The 23,218-nt window shown below is 40.3% G+C and overlaps 2 protein-coding genes across 2 annotated transcripts in view; one reads left to right on the top strand and one right to left on the bottom strand.

Annotated features, from left to right (window-relative positions):
- VPS26A (VPS26, retromer complex component A) overlaps positions 1–23,218 on the top strand; it is a 53,097-nt gene that overhangs the window by 490 nt on the left and 29,389 nt on the right. The window contains exon 2 of the mRNA XM_010362816.2: positions 6,585–6,734. Coding sequence (XP_010361118.1) covers positions 6,585–6,734 — 150 coding nt within the window. The remainder of the gene's footprint in view (positions 1–6,584; positions 6,735–23,218) is intronic.
- Positions 22,369–23,012, bottom strand: LOC104661958 (39S ribosomal protein L51, mitochondrial). The gene has a single exon (XM_010362814.2). It carries the CDS (start codon positions 22,877–22,879, stop codon positions 22,493–22,495), a length of 387 nt encoding a protein of 128 aa, XP_010361116.2. The 5' UTR covers positions 22,880–23,012; the 3' UTR covers positions 22,369–22,492.

The following is a 23,218-nucleotide window of genomic DNA, read 5'->3' as shown; positions in this document are numbered from 1 at the left end:
TCTCTTCCATCCAGATGGGATGACCCGGGAGCCCCCCAGCTCCGGACTCTGCGGGGGACTTGGGCACTCAGTGTGTCAAGAACTTGATAAACTGATATTTTAAAACCTCGCTATGGTGGCATTCTTTGATTTCATGACCCCAGTTGAAGACTTGCAGTTGACACTTGGAAAATGGAGAAAAATAAAAGGACGTTGGAATGGGGGACATCTTTAACTCCAGAGACGCCCGTTTGGTGCCCTCCGTTTTAAGCATTGGCTCTCATTTCCATCCCCAAGCTGTTTCTCTGAACTTAACGCTCTGGGTTGTTGAAACGGCCTGGGAAGCAGAGGAGGGAGAGCAATCAGTGCTCTCACCACAGTCCTTGGAAGCACTATCCTGGGCATAATGATATTTAGCTGGGTGTCGGCAGTCTCGTCTAGGTTAGATCTCATTTTACCCGTTTTCTGGTAGTAGTCAATTCGCTTCATTTAGCGTCTACTCTATGCTCTCCTAATACTACCTGCTCTTCCCAAAGCTCACTGATTAAGGCCAAGCCAGGTATATATTTTAAAAGCTACTTTGAATAAATAACTTTTAAAATCAGTAATGGTGTTGCTTTCATTAAAAAAAAAAAAAAACAGACATTCATGTTCATTCTTAGAGCTTTTTTTCTTTCATTCAACAAATAATTGCTCAGGTGTGCCCAGGGGACTCGAGTAAAGTGGAAACAGCGCCTACCTGCTCTCGTAACTTACAATGTAGGGAGAGATAAACATTTATTTGTGTAAATTATTTGTTTAACGTGGAAATTAGAATTGTGACAGTTACTAAGAAGGAAGTATTGGGGGACCTTGCCTAGTCAGGGAGTTAGGGCAGGCCTCTTTAATTGAATATCATTTGAAAATAAAACTTAAAAAGTCTTCCTATTTTTTGCTTACATTTGTAATTATTACTTTTAATACGCTTTTTTGAATTATGTTCATGAGCAGTTTATTTTTATTTTCAAGTTACTCAAACTAAATTGTAAAACTTTAAAACATTGAAATGGGCACAGATGAATATATGTATGAAAATTTGCTGTTTCATTGCTTGTGTATGGGCTAAGTGAATGAATTGAGAGTCAGCCTTCCACTTCAGAAATGCAATGAGTTGTATTTCTTTACATCCAGTGGACTTGATGAAATTCCTTCAGTGAGGACTAAAAAGTTGCCTTTTTATGTATCTACATGTATTTTTGCTAATTGGTAATGCTCAATATTGGGTTTACAAATTATATGAAAAATCTTAAAGTAAGTGATAGGAGGTTTAGACCAAGATGAGAAAACTGTAAAAACAATTGCTAGCATGTTTTTATAGTCATATAATTGCAGTCCAGTTATTTAAAAGCTCCTTAAGAGTTTTAACTTGCATATTAATAGTTAATCCTGAAAATTGCAATATTCCAAACGCGCCCTTGAAGATATCTTTACCAAAAGAACTCAGTAGTATTTCTGCACTTATCTAACCGAGTGCGGTGGCTCACGCCTGTAATCCCAGCACTTTGGGAGGCCGAGGTGGGCGGATCACTTGAAGTCGGGAGTTTTGAGACCAGCCTAACCAACATGGCAAAACCCTGTCTTGGGTAAAAATACAAAAAAAAAAAAAAAAAAAAAAAAAAAAAAATTGGCTAGGTGTGGTGGTGCATTCCTGTAGTCCCAGCTACTCGGGAAGCGGAAGCTGCCTGACCAACATGGTGAAACCGCGTCTCAACTAAAAATAAAAAAAGTAGGCGTGGTGGCGCGCACCTGTAATCCCAGCTACTCAGGAGGCTGAGGCAGGAGAATCACTTGAACCCGGGAGGCGGAGGTTGCAGTGATCCGAGATCGCGCCACTGTACTCCAGCCTGGCGACAGAGTGAGATTCCGTCTCAAAAAAAAAAAAAAAAAATCTCAAAATTGAATTGCCATCTACATCATATCCTAACCCTCAACAAATTTCATTCTCTTTCCTTCTAGTCTTTACCAGTTTGACAGTTCTGTATTTTACTTCCTCTTTAACATATCAGAAGTATTAGAATTTGATTTAGAATAATTAGAAAAATAATTTAATTTCATTACCCTTTATTTCAAATGACAGAAGTTGCCCGTCTTGGAAAAAACTTTGAAAGCAAGACTTTGGGTAGAGATCTTTCTCTTTCAACTCTTTCTAAGAGACAAGCTTTTTTCCTCAGTTATTTTTGCTTTTTGTTCTCTACCTGTAAAATGTAAGATATCCACAATTTTCTGAAGGTGTTTTTTAGTAAGTCTAGTTCTTTTATTATTATTATTTTTGAGATGGAGTCTCACTCTGTCGCCCAGGCTGGAGTGCAGTGGCGTGATCTTGGCTCACTGCAAACTTCCACCTCCCGAGTAGCTGGAACTACAGGAATGGGCCACCACACTCGGCCAATTTTTTTTTATATTTTTAGTGGAGATGGGGTTTTGCCATGTTGGCAAGGCTGGTCTCAAACTCCTGACCTCAAGTGATCCGTCCGCCTTGGCCTCCCAAAGTGTTGGGATTACAGGCGTGAGCCACTGTGCTTGGCCAACTAGTTCATTTTTGATGTGCCCTAATATAAAAAAAACTGAATGTTAACCCAATGCTGTATTCTCATGGAATAACTTGTTAAAGTGCAGTAATTTATTATTCAGCCTATTACTTTTTTGCATATGCTATACTAGGCTTTTAAAAAATGCCTTTTGATTGCTTCCAATTTTAGTGTTTTGATTGTATTGAAAAATATCTTTTTTTTTTTTTTTTTTTTTTTTTGAGACAAGCTCTTGCTCTGCCGCCCAGTCAGGAGTGGCTTACTGCAGCCTCGACTTCCTGGGTTTAGCCTCCCAAGGAGATGGGATGCAGGCACACACCACTACGCTGGGCTAATTTAAAAAATTTTTGTAGATACGGGGGTCTAGCTCTATTGACCAGGCTGGTCTCGAACTTCTGGGCCCGAGTAATCCTCCTGCTTCAGTCTCCCAAAGTGCTAGGATTACAGGTATGAGCCACTGTGTCCGGCTCCTTTTTTTTTTTTTTTGAGACGGAGTCTCGCCCTGTCGCCCAGGCTGGAGTGCAGTGGCCGGATCTCAGCTCACTGCAAGCTCCGCCTCCTGGGTTTCCGCCATTCTCCTGCCTCAGCCTCCCGAGTAGCTGGGACTACAGGCGCCCGCCAACTCGCCCGGCTAGTTTTTTGTATTTTTAGTAGAGACGGGGTTTCACCATGTTAGCCAGGATGGTCTCGATCTCCTGACCTCGCGATCCGCCCGTCTCGGCCTCTCAAAGTGCTGGGATTACAGGCTTGAGCCACCGCGCCCGGCCACTGGCTACTTTTTTTGTTTTTAATTGTGAAATGTTTCTTGCATCCAGAAAATAATAGAGGATAACACATAGTTTTTCACATATTTTTAATGGTTAGGAATTTAAAAATTTAAAGAATGGCGTCAAAACATTGTTTATCATTACATTGTTAGTTAATTGTGAAATTTTATAAAATGAACTTGGTTTATACTATTTTAATTAGTGGCAATTTTAGTTCTATTAAAATTTTATTTAACTTTGGTGATTTTATTTTATTTTTTTCAGACGGAGTCTCACTCTGTTGCCCAGGCTGGAGTGCAGTGGCACGATCTCGGCTCACTGCAACTTCTGCCTCCTGGGTTCAAGCGATTCTCCTGCCTCAGCCTCCCAAGTAGCTGGGACTACAAGCGCATGCCAACATGTTCAGCAAATTTTTTCTATTTTTATTAGAGATGGGGTTTCACCATGTTAGTCAGGATGGTCTCGATCTCCTGACCTTGTGATCTGCGTGCCTCGGCCTCCCAAAGTGCTGGGATTACGGGCGTGAGTCACCGTGCCTGGCGATTTGATCTTTTAATGTCAGCTTTCAAATCCCAAGTGGAACTCTATGTGTGTTAAGTATATGCATGTGGAAAAAAGTTATAATATTTCCTTTTCTCTGTGAAACAATTTTTATAGTTTTCAAATCGTATTTTTCTTTTAAGTAGTTCTGGGAAGTGTCAGAAGGAATGAGAAAATTAATTTTAAGGCCAAGCAAGGTGGCTCATGCCTGTAATCCCTTTGGGAGGCTGAGGTGGGCGGATCACTTGAGCCCAGGAGTTTGCGCCTGGCCTGGGCCATGTGGCAGAAACCCTGTCTCTACAAAAAATATGAAAAGGAGCCAGGTTTGGTGGCGAGCACCTGTAGTCCCAGCTACTTGGGAGGCTGAGGTGGGAGGCTTGCTTGAGCCCAGGAGGCGGAGGTTGCAGTCACCTGAGATCATACTGCTGCACTCCAACCTGGGTTACAGAGTGCGACTATCTCAAAAAAAAAAAAAAAAAATTATTTTTAATTTTTCTGTCTCTGTTTTATAACTGAAATGAGTTAATGTGGATGTCATAAGGAAGGAGAGTTCATTCTTATTGCTCTCTCTGCCAATTAGCATTATCCTTCAATATAACCAATTTTGTTTTCCATCTAAAATAGACTGCTACTTGAAGATGTTGTCTTCTACCCTTTCGTGATTGCTCCTCCCGCACAACCCCTCTACCCTGCTAGCTTAGCACATATTTGATTACTAAATGTGAGCTACTTGATTTTGAGCTGCTATACATTCTCATTTCTGTAGCCCTTAGGAGAAAATGTACTACAGTATTTCAAAATTTACCATTTTGAGCAAGTTTTTGGAGTATGGAAGCTACCTAGGAATGGACAGTGTGTGTGACCTATCACTGATGCTTTCCATTCTCTTTTTTTCTAAATTAGTTCAGAATAGTTTTCTGATTAAAATTAGTTTTCTGGTTAAAGTTTGACTTTGTTATTTGTAATTTTGCCAGAAAAGAAAGTTTTTTGAAACGGAGTCTCACTGTTGCCAGGGCTGGAGTGCAGTGGCGTGATCTCAGCTCACTGCAACCTCCGCCTCCTGGGTGCAAGCGATTCTCCTGCCTCAAGAGCGCACCACTACGCCCAGTTAATTTTTTGTATTTTTAGTAGAGACGGGGTTTCACCATGTTGGCCAGGCTGGTCTCGAACTCCTGACCTCGTGATTTGCCCACTTTGGCCTCCCAAAGTGCTGGGATTACAGGTGTGAGCCACTGTGCCCGGCCTAAAAAGAAAATTTGCTACATATGTCAAAAGTACTAATCTGGTAATTCTTTTAGTTGGTTTCTTAAAATTATCCCTTTTGTTAATATAGGATTTAGGAAAACATCATCTCATTTGAGTATAGTATCACCTTGTGCCCTACATAGTCACGAAGTAAGCTAACTTAAAGCAAACTAATGACTCTCCTAAGTGGGGACAGAACCGAGGTTTAATATAAATTCCATCGACATAGTTTGCTACTGTACCAATGCTAGTTTTCTCGGAAAGGCTAATGTTATCAACTGTTCCAGATTTCAGTTAATTTCTCTTGTATATTTGTTTATTTTCTGTTATTAGAATGGTATGTGTTTGTTCAAAATTAACATTCAACAGGTATTTTAATGCCTTCTGCTAAATGCCATATGCTGCCTTACATGAGCCTCATGGAGTTTACAGTTCAGTAGGAGAGTCAGGTACTAAATAAATAAGCCTTGTGAAACCGAAATTTGGAGAATCCAGTTTTGATTAGAAAGTCAAGGAAGGTCTCATGGATAGGGAGTCAAACTGAAACTCAAAGGATGAATTAGGTTAAGAATACTTTGCTTGGCTCTAAGACAAGAAGAACACTAGCAAATTGGAACTTTTGAAGAAAGAACTCTGAATGTTGGAGGCTGAGTGGCTGGAGAGAAGAATAGTGTTGGATATATGTAGACCACATTAGAGAATACATTGTGTGTGTGTTTGTGTTTAAAATAACAATTGAAGTAAAGTAACTATAGAAAAGTACACGAATAGGTGTGTAGCTTGATTAATTTTCACCAAGTGAAATGCCTCTGTATCAAATGCTCAGATAAAAAAAACAGCCAGAACATTACTAGCAGCCAGAAGCTCCCTTTGTGCTTTCAGTCACTGCCTAACTTGTAATACCGTAATGTACCTTACATGTTTTTTACTTACTATGTGAGTGGAGTTATACATACATTTTGTGTATTCCTTTTGTGTCTGGCCTCTTTCAGTCAACATTATGTGTATGTGATTCATTCTTATGTGTAGTTGTATCTTCTCTAATTCTGTTGCTGTTTGGTGTTCCCATTTATATGAATATATACTAAAATGTATGTATCCATTCTTCTGTTGATTGATATTTGGATGTTTCTATTTGGGGGTATTATGAATAACACTTATGAATGTTCTTTTTTTTTTAAGACAAATTCTTGCTCTGTTGCCCAGGCTAGAGTGCAGTGGTGCGATCTTGGCTCACTGCAACCTCTGCCTCCCGGATCCAAGTGATTGTCCTGCCTCAGCCTCCCGAGTAGCTGGTACTGCAGGCATGCACCACCATGCCCGACTAATTTTTGTATTACAGACGGGGTTTCACCACGTTGGGCAGGCTTGTCCCAAACTCCTGACCTCAAGTGATCTGCCATAGGTCATAGGTAATTAAATTCAAATTATAAAATGTAGTGTCTGACTAAACATGATAATTATGACCATTTTCATTTTATTTCAGAGTTTTCTTGGAGGCTTTTTTGGTCCAATTTGTGAGATCGATATTGTTCTTAATGATGGGGAAACCAGGAAAATGGCAGAAATGAAAACTGAAGATGGCAAAGTGGAAAAACACTATCTCTTCTATGATGGAGAATCTGTTTCAGGAAAGGTAAATCTTTTGTTTGACAAAACTATCTAATTGTAAGATATCAGAATTAGTTATCAAAGTGGTTTGTGCTGTTTCTTAAATTTGAATACTTTTGTGAGGGAGAGAGATTTTTTTTTTTTCCCGAAAGGTCAGCTAAAATATTTGATTGATTAGAATATAATCTTTCCTGCAAAGGAACAATTCTTACCCTGGAAGGCTTTCAAGGGAAGAGCCTCTAAATTTCATGTAGAATTTTCTGTTTAAGTCTCCTGTGTGGTTCATGAAAACAAAATTTTTTTTTCTGTTTGTGATTATGTGCTTCTGTCTAGTTTCAGACAGTTTCTCCAGATCAGAGCTGTAATTTGCCCAAAGTTTGTTTTTCCTTTAACATTAAGTTAGAGATTGAGAGTAATTCTCTGGTATAACTTTCTAAAGGTTTTTTCACATTCTTTGTAACTCTCTGTACTGCTACTGTTGTGTCTGTTGATCTTATTTCTAGCTACTCTGTAGAGCACTTCAGTACTTTTGAGATGTGTCTATGCATGGTCAGATATGTTTATGACGCCTTCTATAAGGTTTCACTTTTTTCTCCTTTTCTTTATCCAGTAATGTATACGGTTTTTTGTTTTGGGGTTTTTTTGTTGTTGTTTTTTTTGAAATAGAGTCTCACTCTGTTGCTCAAGCTGGAGTGCGGTGGTGTGATCATGGCTTACTGCAGCCTTGTACTCCTTGGACTCAGGTGATTCGCCCACCTCATCCTCTGTGGTAACTGGGACTATAGGCACACACCACCACCTCAGCTAATTTTTGTATTTTTTTGTAGATATGGGGTTTCTCCATGTTGCCCAGGTTGGTCTTGAGCTTCTGGGCTCAAGCAACCCACCCACCTAGGCCTACAAAAGTGCTGGGATTACAGGTTTGAGCCACCACAGCTGGCTGATTATTCTTATATTTTAGGGAATATGATCAATACTTATTAGTGGTCAGTGATAGTGGAGAATGGTAATATTATAGACAAAAGCAAGCCACAAAACATTTGAAATAATTTTTAAAATAGAAAATACTAGGATTTTTCTCCCCTGCTTGTTCAGTTAATATATTCATGTGGTAGATAGTTTTGGAAATAAAATATATATAGTCTCCTCATATAGAAATAATTCACTGTTAAAATTTGGGTATGTTTCCTCTAACATTTATGTATATGTAATATATTAAGCATACCTTTTCCTCTATTGTTTGATATTTAAGCAGTTTCTGTTTTTCAGATGGCTTTCTTCATATCTTTGGTAATGTGGACATCTGTATATATAAATTTTTCTCTAAATTTCCGTAGGACAAGATTATTTCCTTAGAATAGATTCTTGAAAGTGAGCTGCTAGGCCACAATTCATGAAATATCTGAAGGATCTTAATACACATTAATCTGGAAAATGAATTTGCATTAAATTACATGTCCACCTATGGGTCTTTTTCACCCAAGGCAGCACCGAATATGATCACTTTGTAATCTTTGCTATTTTGATAGGCAGAAACAATCTTATTATTTTAATTTGCATTTCTTTGGTTACTAGAGAAATTCAACTTAGATTTACCAGCCATTTGAGGTTTTTTTTTTTTTTTGGACTGCATTGTCTCTTCTGGTCCTTTGCCAGATTACCTATTGGGGTCTTAGTGTTGAATCTGAAGTGAATTTTTTGGTTTTCAACTTTACTTCACTTGTATTCTTCCTTTTAAAAGATGGGAAAAGAGGCTGGGCGTGGTGGCTCAAGCCTGTAATCCCAGCACTTTGGGAGGCCGAGACGGGCGGATCACAAGGTCAGGAGATCGAGACCATCCTGGCTAACACAGTGAAACCCCGTCTCTACTAAAAAATATAAAAAACTAGCCGGGCGAGGTGGCAGGTGCCTGTAGTCCCAGCTACTCGGGAGGCTGAGGCAGGAGAATGGCGTAAACCCGGGAGGTGGAGCTTGCAGTGAGCTGAGATCCGGCCACTGCACTCCAGCCTGGGCGACAGAGCGAGACTCCGTCTCAAAAAAAAAAAAAAAAAAAAAAAAAAAAGATGGGAAAAGAAAAAGGCCAAGTGCAGTGGCTCACACTTTTAATCCCAGCAGTTTGGGAGGCCGAGGAGGGAGGATCGCTTGAGCCCAGGAATTTGAGCCAGCCTGGCCAACATGGGGAGACTCTGTATCTATTAAAACAAAACAAAACAAAACAAAACAAAAAACGGAGAAAAAGAGAGGCCTAAAAAAGAGCAGACAATCATCAAAAGGATGGAGCATGTCAAATGAAAGAAGAGTAAAAGTAGTAGTGTTTGGCCTATTGAAATGACTTGTAATGGGCTGGGGGTATCGTAATACCAATCTAGATTTCTTTCTAGGGAGAGAGATATTTCCTTTATAGATATGACATGTAACTATCTCTCCTGCTAATTTGTAAGCTCCTTAAGATCAGGGGATCAGAGTGTGCTTCTGTAGTCTCCATAGTATACATCATAGTGTTGATTACATAATAGGCTTTCACTAAATATTTATTTGGTTTATTTACTGTTTTTAAATCTTGTAGAGAATAGCCTCAGTCTAGTTTAAAGTAATCTTATGTCACCTGGACCAGTTGAAGTTCATGGCTGATGTTTATGGGATAAAGGAAAAGGGGGATGTTTAAGGTAAAAATAAAGCTACTCCAGTGTGTTTTCTTTTTTTTTTTTTTTTTTTTTGAGACAGAGTCTTGCTCTGTCGCCCAGGCTGGAGTGCAGTGGCCGGATCTTGGCTCACTGCAAGCTCCACCTCCTGGGTTTATGCCATTCTCCTGCCTCAGCCTCCCCAGTAGCTGGGACTACAGGCGCCCGCCACCTCGCCCGGCTAGTTTTTTTGTATTTTTTTAGTAGAGACGGGGTTTCACTGTGTTAGCCAGGATGGTCTCTATCTCCTGACCCCGTGATCCGCCCATCTCGGCCTCCCAAAGTGCTGGGATTACAGGCTTGAGCCACCGCGCCCGGCCCTCCAGTGTGTTTTTTAAAAAGAATAGTTGGTGTTCAAATTACATTTTGATCCTGGGTGTGGTGGCTAATGCCTGTAATCCCAGCTCTTTGGGAGGCTGAGGAGGGGGAGGCTGAGGAGGGAGGATCGTTTGAGCCTAAGAGTTCAAGACCAGTTTGGGCAATGTAGCAAGATCCCGTCTCTAACACTAAGTAAATTATTTTTTTTTAAATTACATTTTGGAGACCGGGTGAGGTGGCTCACACCTGTAATCCCAGCACTTTGGGAGGCCAGGGTGGGCGGATCACTTGAGGTCAGGAGTTCGAGACCAGCCTGGCCAACATGATGAAACCCTGTCTCTACTAAAAATACAAAAATTAGTCCAGTGTGGTGGCACATGCCTATAATCCCATCCACTCTGGAGTCTGAGGCAGGAGAATTGCTTGAACTTGGGAGGCAGAGGCCGCAGTGAGCTAAGATCGTGCCACTGCACTCCACCCTGGTTGACAGAGCAAGACCCTGTCTCCAAAAAAATAAATAAATAAATAAAAATAAAAATTACATTTTGGAATGGCTAGAAATCATACGTAGACCTGATCAACTATATATAGCATTTTTTAAAATGATATGATCTCTTATAGGTAAGTATTTTCAGTTCAAAAGTTACTGTATCTTGAATCTGATTGTTTATTGGTCTGAGATTTTTTTCGTTTTAAATGTTTTCATTGAAAAACAAAACATGTAGAAAACCATCACAACAAAAATAAATTATTATAAGGCATATTTTCTTATAATCATCATCCAAGTCAAGAAGTAGTACTTTGCCAGCTACCCCATGTGTCCTGTCTCCATCACACTCCCATCCCCTCAAAAGTAACCACTGTACTGACTTTTATAGTAGCACTTTCTTGTGTTTCTTGTTTAGTCTTGCTCATTTAAGAAAAATTTGATATGGTTTAAAAATCTCTCTTAATCCCAGGTTCCCTCTTTATATCTTTCTTTAACTTATAGTATCCGTTGAAGAACACTTTGGTCATTTGAATTGTAGAGTTCTCTATGTTTGTGTATTCCTGGTACAGTTATTGCCTTTAAGTTGGCAGGTAGGTCCAGAGGCTTGAATCAGACTCAAGTTTGATTCTTCTTTGATCAAGATCTTCGAAGATCTTCGATTCTTCGTCTTGCTCTGTTACCTGCCTCAGCCTTCTGAGTAGCTGGGATTACAGGCATGCACCACCACACCCAGCTGATTTTTGTATTTTTATTTTTAGTAGAGAGGGGGTTTTACCATGTTGGGTCAGGCTGGTCTCGAACTCCTGACCTCGTGATCCACCTGCCTCGGCCTCCCAAAGTGCTGGGATTACAGGTGTGAGCCACCGCACCCAGCTTGTCTTTTTTCTTTTTTGCAACTGTTGATACTCAGTACCCAGATTGATTTAACTCACTGGGAGTTGCAGAATGGTGATACTTTAAATTCTGTCATTTTGTTTTTACTTATTAGATGGAATACATTTATAAAGAGACGTTATCTATCTCTTGTGACCTAGTGGTACAGCTCATATAGAAAAAAGAATGCTTGACCGTTTTCCTTTTTTGGCTACTTATTTATTTAGAGACGGAGCCTCACTCTGTTGCCCAGGCTGGAGTGCAGTGGTGTGATCTCAGTTCACTGCAGCCTCCATCTCCCGGATTCAAGTGATTCTCCTGCCTCAGCCCTCCAAAGTGCTGGGATTACAGGTGTGAGCCACTGCACCCGGCCTTTGACCTGTTTTAAAAAATAATAAATTGATTCCTTATCCTGCAAAGGTGTAAACTATTAGTTTTATTTCTCAATAACATTTATAAACTCATGATTTAAACATACTTGATGTTTATAAATATTGCCCCATTGAAGCTCCAGTTGTACAATCCTGTGTAACAAATCACCACAAACTTAACAGCCTAAAATAACAAATTTATGTCTTAGGATTTTTGTGAGTTAAAAGTCCAGGTATGGGTTAGATGGGTCCTATGCTCAGGGACTTACCAGGTTAAAATCAGTCCAAGGTTGCAGTCTCATCTGAAGTTCAGGATTCTCTTCCAGGCTTACTGGTTTTTGGCAGAAATTTCCTTGTAGTGCTATTACTGATACCCTTGTTTCTTGTGCAGTTGGCTGTCTGCTCCTAGAGGTTGCCCTTAGATCTTTACTGAGTAGCCCCTTTCTCTCAGTTTGCGTTATCTTCAAGGCCAGGAGGAGAACATTGCTCTGACATTCATCATCTTTTAAAGAGCTTACCTGGTTTGATCAGTTCCAGCTAGGATAATCTCCCTTTTGATGAACTAAAAAAATCAACTGATTAGTAACCTCATCATAGGAGTGGTATCCTGTCATATTCACTGGACTCACCCACACTCAAGAGGATTATAGAGATGTGCACACCATGGGATAGTAATATTGAGGGCTATCTTAGAATTCTGCGTACCACATTTGTATTCACTCTTATGTCTTTTGGACTTGGGGGCCCTATGATTTTTCTTTTTTTTAAGCCGTATTGATACACACACACACACACACACATAAAAATTCACCTATTTTAAGTGTGCTTAAAATTTTTAGTAAATTTAGAGTTGTACAGCTATCACCACTAATTCCAGAACATTTTCATTACTCCAGAAATTTTTTTAAATGCTGAACCATTAGCAGTCATTCTCCATTTCCCCTCCTTGCAGTCTCTGACAACCACTGATCTCTGTTTCTATGAATTTGCCTATTCTGAACATTGCATATAAATGGAATTATATAGTATGTGGTCTTTTTCTGTTTTGTTTCTTTCAGTTAGTATAATGTATTTGAGATTCATCAATACCGTAGCATTTGTTGTTAGTATATCATTGATGAATAGTATTCCATTTTATGGCTATACCACATTCTTGTTTATGCATTCACCAGTTGGTGGGTATTTGGGATGTTTGTATTTTTTTGCTGTTGTGACTAATGCTGATGTGAACATTTGTGTAGCAGTTTTGTGTGGACCTATGTTTTTCTCTTGAGCATGTACCTACGAGTGGAATTGCTGTCTTATGTTAAATATGTTTAAGTTTTTAATAAACTGCCAAAAACCCTGGGAGTTTTTGGTGGCTTTCTTGCTAACTGGTATGACAAGATGTTTAAGGGTCTTTTATGTTTCTGCTTCATACCTGCACTCAGCCATATGTTTCAAGGCCATAGTTGCATGCAAAGATGGCTCATTGCTACTGTGTTGGACATTATTTCTAGGCTGCTCAGTGGATAAATGGGGAGGGTTTTTAAAATATAGATTTAATAAATACATGTATTTTTATTTGTGTAGATTATTAAAGATAAAATACTTCAGGAATCATACTGTCATTTCTAATTCAATTTGAGAATTAGAAGTTTTTACTTAACCTCTTATGTTACATGTGTATCTCCTTTCTTCTGCATCAAAAGCACTGATTTTCAGAGTCAAAGGGGAAGATGTAATTAACATATCCCATAATTTACTCATTGTCTTTACGCCACATTATATACATAATAGTCTCAGAATAACGATACTAATATTACCACTACCAATATGATTATGAAGTTAGTTAAAAAAAATTTAGCATTTGCTATTTCTATTTTACTCACATTTCTTAAATGTACCATACTAAGTACATTGTCAGAGTGTATAGTAATTATATACTTTATGTGCTTCCTTTCAGCCCTCACTTAGTCTTGGTTTTATAAATAACTGTTCATATAATGTGCACCACCAGTCCTTATCTTTATTTGTTTCACTGTCTGAAGCTTATTGTCTAGTTACTAGAGTGTAATAGATTCCTCAGGAAATGCTCATGTGAACAATAAGGCCTAAGTTTTTGCATATTGGTAATGGCTTTTTTGTGTCCTTTGTACTTGAAAGTTAGTTTTTCTGAATAATCTTGGCTTACATTTTCTTACTTTATTTATTTTGTATTTATTTATTGTTTTTGAGACAGTCTTGCTCTGTCGCCCAGGCTGGAGTGCAGTGGCATGATCTCGGCTCACTGCAACCTCTGCCTCCTGGGTTCAAGCAATTCTCCTGCTTCAGCCTCCCAAGTAGCTGGGACTACAGGTGCCCACCACCATGCCTGGCTCATTTTTTTATTGTTAGTAGAGATGGGGTTTCACCATATTGACTAGGCTGGTCTGAAACTCCTGACCTTGTGATCCGCCTGCCTTGGCCTGCCAAAGTGCTGGGATTACAGGTGTGATCCCCCGTGCCTGGCCTTCTTGAGTGTTTTAAATCTATTATTACTCCATTGTCTTCTGGCATAGGGTATTGTTGAGAGTTTTTTCATTTGAGGAAAGTTTTCTTGAATTACAGCCATTATTAATTAGTATTTATTCCATTCCTTTGCTTTGGTTTTCTTCTTCTCTTAATATCAGTATTGTTGACTCTTGTTTGAGTGTGGTTTTTTGCCCTTGTATTCCTTCTGCTTAGCCTTTATTTCTAAAATGATTTTTTCTTCTAATTCTTTTCTGATTTTTCTCACCCTAGCCTAAGATTTTCTTTCATGTATTGTAACATTTTCTTAATATTGTATAGCCTGTTTTGAAATAAATTACAGTTTTGATCTGTCTTGTCTATAGAAATGCCATTCTGTTCCTTCTCTTTTTTCCTTAAAATAACTTTGTATGGGATTTGACCTTGATATATTTATGTTGCTAATTTTTATGTGAAATTAGTTTTCCCAAAAATTTTTTTTTTTTTGAGATAAGATCTTGCTCTGTTGCCCAGGCTGGAATGCAGTGGCATGACCACGCTCACTGCAGTCTTGACCTCCAAGGCCAAGCGATCCTCCCACCTCAGCCTTCCAAGTAAGTAGCTGGGACCACAGACATGTGCTACCATGCCTAGTTAATTAAAAAATATATATTTTTGTAGAGACAGGGTCTTGCTATGTTGCCCAGGCTGGTCTCAAACTCCTGAGCTCAAGTGATCCTCCCATCCTGGCCACCCAAAGTGCTGAGATGTGAGCAACTGCACCCAACCTTCTCCTGAACTTTTTCTTTTTCATGAGGGGGGTCTCACTCTGTCACCCATGTTGGAGTGCAGTGGCGCGATTTCAGCTCACTGCAACCTCTGTCTCCCAGGCTAAAGCGATCTTCCCACCTCTGCCTCCTGAGCAGCTGGGGCCACAGGGGCACACTGCCACACCCAACTATTTATTTATTTATTTTGGTATTTTGGGGTATATATGGGGTTTCACCATGTTGCCTAGCCTAGTTTCAAGCTCCCGAGCTCAGGCGATCCACCTGTCTCAGCCTCCCAAAGTGCTGGGATTACAGGTGTGAACCACCGTGCCTGGCCCTTCCTGAACTTTTGATGGTTTGGTTTAGGATAGTTTTTCTAACCAGCTATCCTAGACAGGAGGCCTGGCTGGTCAGTTTTGAGTGTTCTTACATTATTGGATTGTGCAAAACCCCTTCCAGCTTTAGCTCTTATTCTCAGATTGACACCATGCTTTCCAGTGAATATATATGAATGGTTTGGGGGTTCTTAGGTCCATCAGACACTCCGTTGCTTTCTTGGATTCCTCCCACACAACATTAGTATCATGCAGGTTTTGTGGGTATTAATCTGGTTTGTCCCTGCGCATTATGTTTTGGGATTGTGGGAATACTTTATCTTTTTCTGTGGTAAATTAGATCCTTAGATTTTTTTTGGTTTTGCTGTCTAGTTGGTCCATCTGTTTTTATGTGAGGATCTGGAGAGATTCAAAGACTATGTTGCCATCTTCCCAGAAATTGATCTGAGATTTTAAAAGGCCATGTGTAACCATTCTGGCAGTTTAGCAATATGTATCAAAATCTTCAAAAGTGGATATCATTTATAGTAGCCAGAATAGGCTGGATTATTACTATGTAATAGATAACCCCAAAACTCAGTGACTTAAAAACAACAGTGGCAGTGGCTACTTTCTTGCCCAGGCAACATGTTCCTTGTGAGTTAGCTGAGGGCCTTGTTCTGTGTCATGCTCAGTGATGGAGCAGCCACTCTGGAACATCACACTCATCATGGCTGAGGGAGAGAAATCTCTGCAGAGTCTCTCACAAGCCATTAAAATGCCCTATCCTAGAACTAACAAAGAACATTTTTGATCAAATTTATTGTCTCTAGAAACAGTCTCATTTGTACATCACCCAACCACAAGAAGGTAGGGTGCATCATACCATGAACTCAGAATGTATACAGCTGGGAATATTTGAGCAGTGCCTATATTAATATTATTTTGATCCGCAAATTCTTCTGATCAGATTTTATCCTAAAATAACCAACTTTGTTCATTGCAGTGTTTATAATATTCAGAAATTGAAAGCCACTTAAATGTCCAGACATTAAAAAACCTAATTATGGTAATAACCATTAAGTGCCTAGGTCCATTATTAATGTGATGATATAGACCTGTATTCATTCACATGAAAAGAGGTTTGCTATAATAACAATATTTATTGAGTACTCACCATGACCCAGGTATTCCTTCTTAAGTTCTTCACAATGATTCCCTTTTTTTTTTTTTTTGAGATGGAGTCTTGCTCTATTGCCAGCCTGGAGTGCAGTGGCTCACTGCAGCCTCTGCCTCTCGGGTTCAAGTGATTCTCCTGCCTCAGCCTCCTGAGTAGCTGGGACTACAGGCACATGCCACCACACCCGGCTAATTTTTTCTATTTTTAGTGGAGACGGGGTTTCACTGTGTTGGCCAGGGTGGTCTCGATCTCTTGACCTCATGATCTGCCTGCCTTGGCCTCCTCAAATGCTAGGATTACAGGCATGAGCCATCGTGCCAGGCCTTTTTTTTTTTTTTTTTTTTGAGATAGGGTCTCACTGTGTTGCCCAGGCTGAGTGCAGTGTCATGATTATGGCTCACCACAGCCTCATCCCCCTGGGGGCCCAAGTAATTCTCCCACCTCAGCCTCCCAAGTAGTTGGGACCACAGACGTGTGAACCACCCTGCCTGACTAATTTTTATTTATTTATTTATTTTAGAGATAGGGTCTTGCTGTGTTGCCCAGTCTGGTCTCAAACTCCTGGACTCAAGTGATTCCCCAACCTTGACCTCCCAAAGTGCTGGGATTATAGGCGTGAGCCACTGTGCCTGGCCAAGGATTATTTTAAAGATTATCTTGTGTTCAGTAAAATTAGGATAACTAAAGAAAATGAGGCCGGGCGCGGTGGCTCATGCCTGTAATTCCAGCACTTTGGGAGGCCGAGGTGGGTGGATCACGAGGTCAGGACATCGAGACCATCCTGGCTAACACGGTGAAACCCCGTCTCTACCGAAAATACAAAAAATTAGCCGGGCGTGGTGGTGGGCGCCTGTAGTCCCAGCTACTCGGGAGGCTAAGGCAGGAGAATGGTGTGAACCCGGGAGGCGGAGCTTGCAGTGAGTCGAGATCGCGTCACTGCACTCCATCCTGGGCGACAGAGCGAGACACCGTCTCAAAAAAAAGAAAATGAAAAAAGTGGTATGGATTTGTAGTAATAACCTCAAGAAGACTATCTTGAGAATGAGCTTGAGGCTTTTAAAGCTAAGAAAGACATTTTAAACCTCATATTTAGAATAAGATGAATAAGAAAATAATATGTTCATTTGGCACACTTATTTTAATATAACAAGTGCAAAAGCTTCCCCCCATCCAAAAAAAAAAAAAAAGATTTAAATCAGGAAATGTAGGATCATTAAAAATTAAAACAGAATGAAAGCCTTGTTATGGTTAAGGAGATTAAAAATAAACTAACTAGTTTTCAGACATCCTGGTGACATACCAGACAAATGCTGTGCGATAATACTGAAAGAATTTTGCAGAACTGGTCACCAAATCTCTGCTAGGAGTCCTTTAGTAATTGTGGAAAATGGGAGAGGTTCTAGAATATAAGAAAAGCCCTTATTTATAAAATGGGGCAGAAAGTTTGTTTCAGGTAAACTTAATATTGACTCCTGACATATCTCTAGATTATTAAATAGATGATCAATGAACATGCTGAAAAGAAAGCTTGAAGGAAAGAGAAGAAGAAACAACGGGTTGTATACAACCGAGCATGTGTCACTGAGAACAAATCTTGCCACAGCAATCGAGGATTTTTGAAATGTCCTAGTGTATAAAAAGATCACTGGGCTAGCATTGGAAGATCCAGCCTTAATTTTACTGCTGTCTTGGTAGGTAGCTCTGGACAGTCATTTAATTTCCTGGATTTCACCTGTAAATTTAGGAGGTTGGACTGGATCATTGGTTTCCAAACTTGGCTTTGCACTGTAGGATGCTCTGCATGAAAATCCTTCATATATTAGATATTATGTTGGATCTTGGGGGTCTGACATCTCTCCCACAGCAAGAATAAATTCCTTTTGTAATATTCCTAAGGTGAGCTTCTGTATGCCTGCTTTTCAGAATGTGGGGATTCTGCTGTTCTGTTAACACCATCCACTCTGCTTTTTAGCGATAGTAAAATAAATCGAATCCCTTTCTAAATAAGAGTTCTCTTTAAACATTTTCCACATCACTGTCTTGTTTATCCTAAGTCTTCTCTAAGCTAAATATGCTATTTCCTTTAGTTACTGTTCAAGAAACCTTGGTTTTGAGTCTTTATCACCCAGATTGCTTTCTTTTATTTTTCAATTTCAATTTAATTTTTTTGAGACAGGGTCTTGCTGTGTCACCCAGACTGGAGTGTAGTGACGTGATCATGGCTCGTTGTAGCCTTGACGTCTTGAGCTCAGGCAATCCTCTCACCTCAGCCTTCCAAGCAGCTCAGACAACAGGCAAACACCACTATGCTCAGCTAATATTTTATTTTTATAGAGTTGGGGTCTCCCCATGTTTCCCAGGTTAATCCCAAACTTCTGGGCTCAAGTGATCCTCCTGCCTCTGCCTTCCAAAGTGCTGGAATGACAGGCGTGAGTCACTGTGTCCAGCCTCAGATTCTTACATAACCAAATAGAAAACTGGTTTGCATTATCTGTATCTAGCAGTTCCACTCTTAGATACATATTCAAGAGAAATGCAAACATCTGAGCATCAAAAGACACATATAAGAAGTTTGTAGCAGCACTGCTCATAGTAGCCCAAACTGAAAATAATCTAAACATCCCACAGAAGTGGAATAGATAGATTGCAGTATATTTATACAATGAAATCTATTCACCAGTGAGAAGGAGCAAAACTATCATTTCACACAACCTGGATGAATCTTACAATCTGAGTGAAAGGACCCAGATATTAGAAATGCATGACATACTGAATTACTCCATTTATATGAAGTAAGTTCAAAAACAGACAAAACAAATCAGTCATGATAGCAGCCAGGGTAGAGCTTACCTTTGGGGGAGGGAGGACTAATGCTTTGGAAGGGTCACAAGGAAGGCTCCGGTAGTGCTGGTGCTGTTCTGTTTCTTGATCTGAGTTGTAGGCACATGGGTGACTTCATTTTGTAAAATTCATTGAACTATATACTTACAACTCATGTACTCTTTTTTTATATTTCAATAAAAGGTTTATTCACACGATAAAAGGATACATCACATAGCACTTTTAAGAATTAGTGGGTTGTCTGGGTACAGTGGCTCACGCCTGTAATCTCAGCACTTTGGGAGGCCAAAGTGGGCGGGTCACGAGGTCAGAAGTTCGAGACTAGTCTGGCCAACATGATGAAACCCCATCTCTACTAAAAATACAAAAAGTAGTTGGGCACGGTGGCGTAGGCCTGTAGTCCCAGCTACTCGGGAGGCTGAGGCAGGAGAATTGCTTGAACCTGGGAGGCGGAAGATGCAGTGAGCCGAGATCACACCACCACACTCCAACCTGGGCGTCAGAGTGAGACTCCTTCTCAAACAAAGAATTAGTGGGTTGAAGCTGGCACAGTGGCTCATGCCTGTAATCCCAGCACTTTGGTAGGTGAGGTGGGAGGATTGCTTGAGCCTAGGAGACCAACCTGGGCAACAAAGTGAGACCCTGTTAGGCCGGATGCAGCGTATCATACTTGTAATCCCAGCACTTTCGGAAGTGGAGATGGGCAGATCACTTGAGGTCAGGAGTTCGAGACCAGCCTAGCCAACATGATGACACCCCGTCTCTACTAAAAATACAAAAATTAGCTAGGCGTGGTGGCGTGCGCCTATAGTCCCAGCTATTTGGGAGGCTGAAACAGGAGAATCACTTGAACCCGGGAGGCAGAGGTTGCAGTGAGCCGAGATGGCATGCCATTGTACTCCAGCCTGGACGTCAGAGTGAGACTCCATCTCAAACAAACAAACATACAAAGGGAGACCCTGTCTCAAAAAAAACCCCAAAAAACCAAAACCAAAAAAAAGTACACACACACAAAAACAAAAAAGAATTAGTGGGTTATAAAATAAAAATATCAGAATACCAGTTCCAAAAAGATGATTAAATCACCACTTAAAGAAGAATAATAGGAGGCCAGGCACGGTGGCTCACACTGTAATCCTAACTTTGGGAGGCTGAGGTGGGCAGATCACGAGGTCAGGAGATTGAGACCATCCTGGCTAACATGGTGAAACTCCATCTCTACTAAAAATACAAAAAATTAGCCGGGCGTGGTGACGGGTGCCTGTAGGCCCAGCTAATCGGGAGGTTGAGGCAGGAGAATGGTGTGAACCTAGGAGGCGGAGCTTGCAGTGAGCCGAGATTGCGCCACTGCACTCCAGCCTGGGCAACAGAGCTAGACTCCATCTCAAAAAAAAGGAGACTAATAGGAGATAAAAAGATTGAAAAGCTAATCAGAAACTACAAGATGGATGGTCAGGTACAAAAAGCTCCAGCAAACAGGAAGTATATAGGGCAAATGTTTCTCTCAGAGATTTGAATTTGGGGAAACAAAAGCCAGGTGGCAATAGAAAGAAACCTAGGAATGAGTTAAGACAGAGAATATGAAGCCAAAGTAACTTAAGCTTTTAGTAAACAGAAGCTATGATTTAGGAAAAGATCTGCAAAGTAGAGAGTGAGAAAGTTAGTAAAGGGAGGAAGAACAAGAAAAGGGAAGAAAGCCAAGTCATTAAAAAAAAAAAAAAAGAATACTTTTAAGAGCAATTCTAGATTTTCAGAAAAATTGAGCAGAAAGTAGAGTTCTGTGTACTTCCTTCTTCCTCACCCCAGCCCCACATGGATTCACTGTTACTAATCTTGCATTAGCGTGATACATTTGTTAAAATTGTTGAACCATTATTACATTATTATTAACTAAAGCCCATAGTTTACATTAGGGTTTACTCTGTTGTACATTCTCTGGGTTTTGATAAATGCGTAATGTCATGTATCCATCATTGTGATATCATATAGAATAGTCTAACCACCCTAAAAATTCCCTGTGTTTCATTCACCTAGTCATGCCGCTCTGGCACCTGCACTACCACCACCATCCACAGTCTCTGGCAACTACTGATCTTTTCACTGTCTTGATAATTTTGTCTTTTCTAGAATGTCATGTTGGAATCATATAGAATGTAGCCTTTTTAGTTTGGTTTATTTCATTTAGCAATATTCTTTTAAGGTTTCTCCATGTATCTTTGTGACTTGATTGCTCATTTATTTTTAGTGCTAAATCATATTCCATTGTATGGATGTACCAAAGTTTGTTTATCCATTTACCTACTATCTTGGTTGGTTCCAAGTTTTGCTCATTTTTCTATCTAGTTGACTCTTTTTTTTTTTTTTTTTTTTGAGACGGAGTCTCACTCTGTCGCCCAGGCTGGAGTGCAGTGGCCGGATCTCAGCTCACTGCAAGCTCTGCCTCCCGGGTTTACGCCATTCTCCTGCCTCAGCCTCCCGAGTAGCTGGGACTACAGGCGCCTGCCACCTCGCCCGGCTAGTTTTTGTATTTTTTAGTAGAGACGGGGTTTCACCATGTTCGCTAGGTCTCGATCTCCTGACCTCGTGATCCGCCCGTCTCGGCCTCCCAAAGTGCTGGGATTACAGGCTTGAGCCACCGCACCCGGCCTGACTCTTTTTCTCTTATTGATGTGTAGGATTTTTTATATGTTCTTGATAAAGGTCTTTTATATATCTAGTATGGAGTCATTTGTCTATATATGTATTGTAAATATCTTCTACTTTCTGGTTTGACTTTGTAGTCTCTTAATGGTATTTTATGATAAACAGTTCTTAATTTTAATAACAGTAGGTATTTAATGTTTCATTTTTGTTTATGCTTTTCATATCTAGTTTAAAAAACTTTGCCTACCCCTTGGACACAAAGATATTCTCCTGTTTTTTTTTTCTCCTATAAATGTTAATTTAATTAATTAATTAATTAGTTTATTTTTGAGACGGAGTTTTGCTCTTATTGCCCAGGCTGGAGGGCAGTGGCACAGTCTCGGCTCACTGCAACTTCCACCTGCCGGGTTCAAGCTTTTCTCCTGCCTCAGCCTCCTGAGTAGCTGAGATTACAAGCACCTACCACCACACCTGGCTAATTTTTATGTTTTTAGTAGAAACAGGGTTTCACCGTATTGGCTAGGCTGCTCACGAACTCATTACCTCAGCTGATCCACCCACCTCGGCTTCCCAAAGTTTGGGGATTACAGGCATAAGCCACCACACCCGGCCTAAATTTTATTTTATTTTATTTTATTTTATTTTATTTTATTTTTTATTTATTTATTTTATTTTATTTTATTATTTTATTATTTTATTTTATTTTTTATTTTTCCAAAGAAGCCCCATTTTATTCCAGAGAAAATACAAAGCCGTTTCCTCACAGGGAAGAGTACAGTTTCCCTTCTCCAGGGTGACAGATGAGCCTTTTCCGAAGTTCTCAGCTTTCTCTTCTACCGAAACCTCCCACGTCGGTTAAGGTGTTTGTAGAGATAGCGGATGCGTTTATTAAGGTTGTGCAGGTCATCAGCGAACATTCTACTTCCAACCATTTTCTTCTTTCGGATACAACGTTGCAATTCATTCCCTTTCCAACCTCGAAGCCATATGGGCCCCCTGATCAGTTCTTTGGGGTGCTTTTCAAAGTTTCCCAGGATCCCGATGTTGTCATACACTCCGAACATGGCCCTCTTCTCGTTCCAACGATCAACCACTTTGAGGGGCGGGAGAGTGAGCCTTATACCGATCAATCTAGGCACACCAAGAGAGAAGGTTCTGCACGCCAGAGGCACCCAGTTCCACAGGCGCCTGCCTGCCCCGGATAAGAGCCTCCCTGCCATTTCTCTAGTCTCCCCGCTTCAACAACACACCAAATAAGTCCAGGAGTGAGGGCCAGAAGTAGCCCTCAAGATGACGACAGGAACCGTCCCCGCTGACTTCACACGAGTACTAACGTGAAGGCAGCCATCTTGGGCCTTCTAAATTTTATTTTTATACTTCACATTTAGATCCTTGTTTTGCTTGGAATTGGTTTTCAGTTTGTCTGTGGTGGTGACAGAGGAGTCAAGTTTATTTTTCTTCTTCTGTATGGATACTAATGAACCCAGGATGTATACTAAAAAAGCCATCCTTTCCCACTGCACTGTCATACCACCTTTGTCATAAATCAGTCTGTGGTG

Source organism: Rhinopithecus roxellana, chromosome 11 (assembly GCF_007565055.1).
Source record: "Rhinopithecus roxellana isolate Shanxi Qingling chromosome 11, ASM756505v1, whole genome shotgun sequence".
In the NCBI taxonomy this organism is placed as follows: Eukaryota; Metazoa; Chordata; class Mammalia; order Primates; family Cercopithecidae; genus Rhinopithecus; species Rhinopithecus roxellana.
The sequence above is the reverse complement of the archived record's forward strand: the minus strand, read 5'-3'. Positions and strand labels throughout refer to the sequence as shown.

Coding starts and splice junctions, on each gene's coding strand:
- LOC104661958 (XM_010362814.2), bottom strand. CDS start 22,879: ATGGCAGGGAGGCTCTTATCCGGGGCAGGCAGGCGCCTGTGGAACTGG.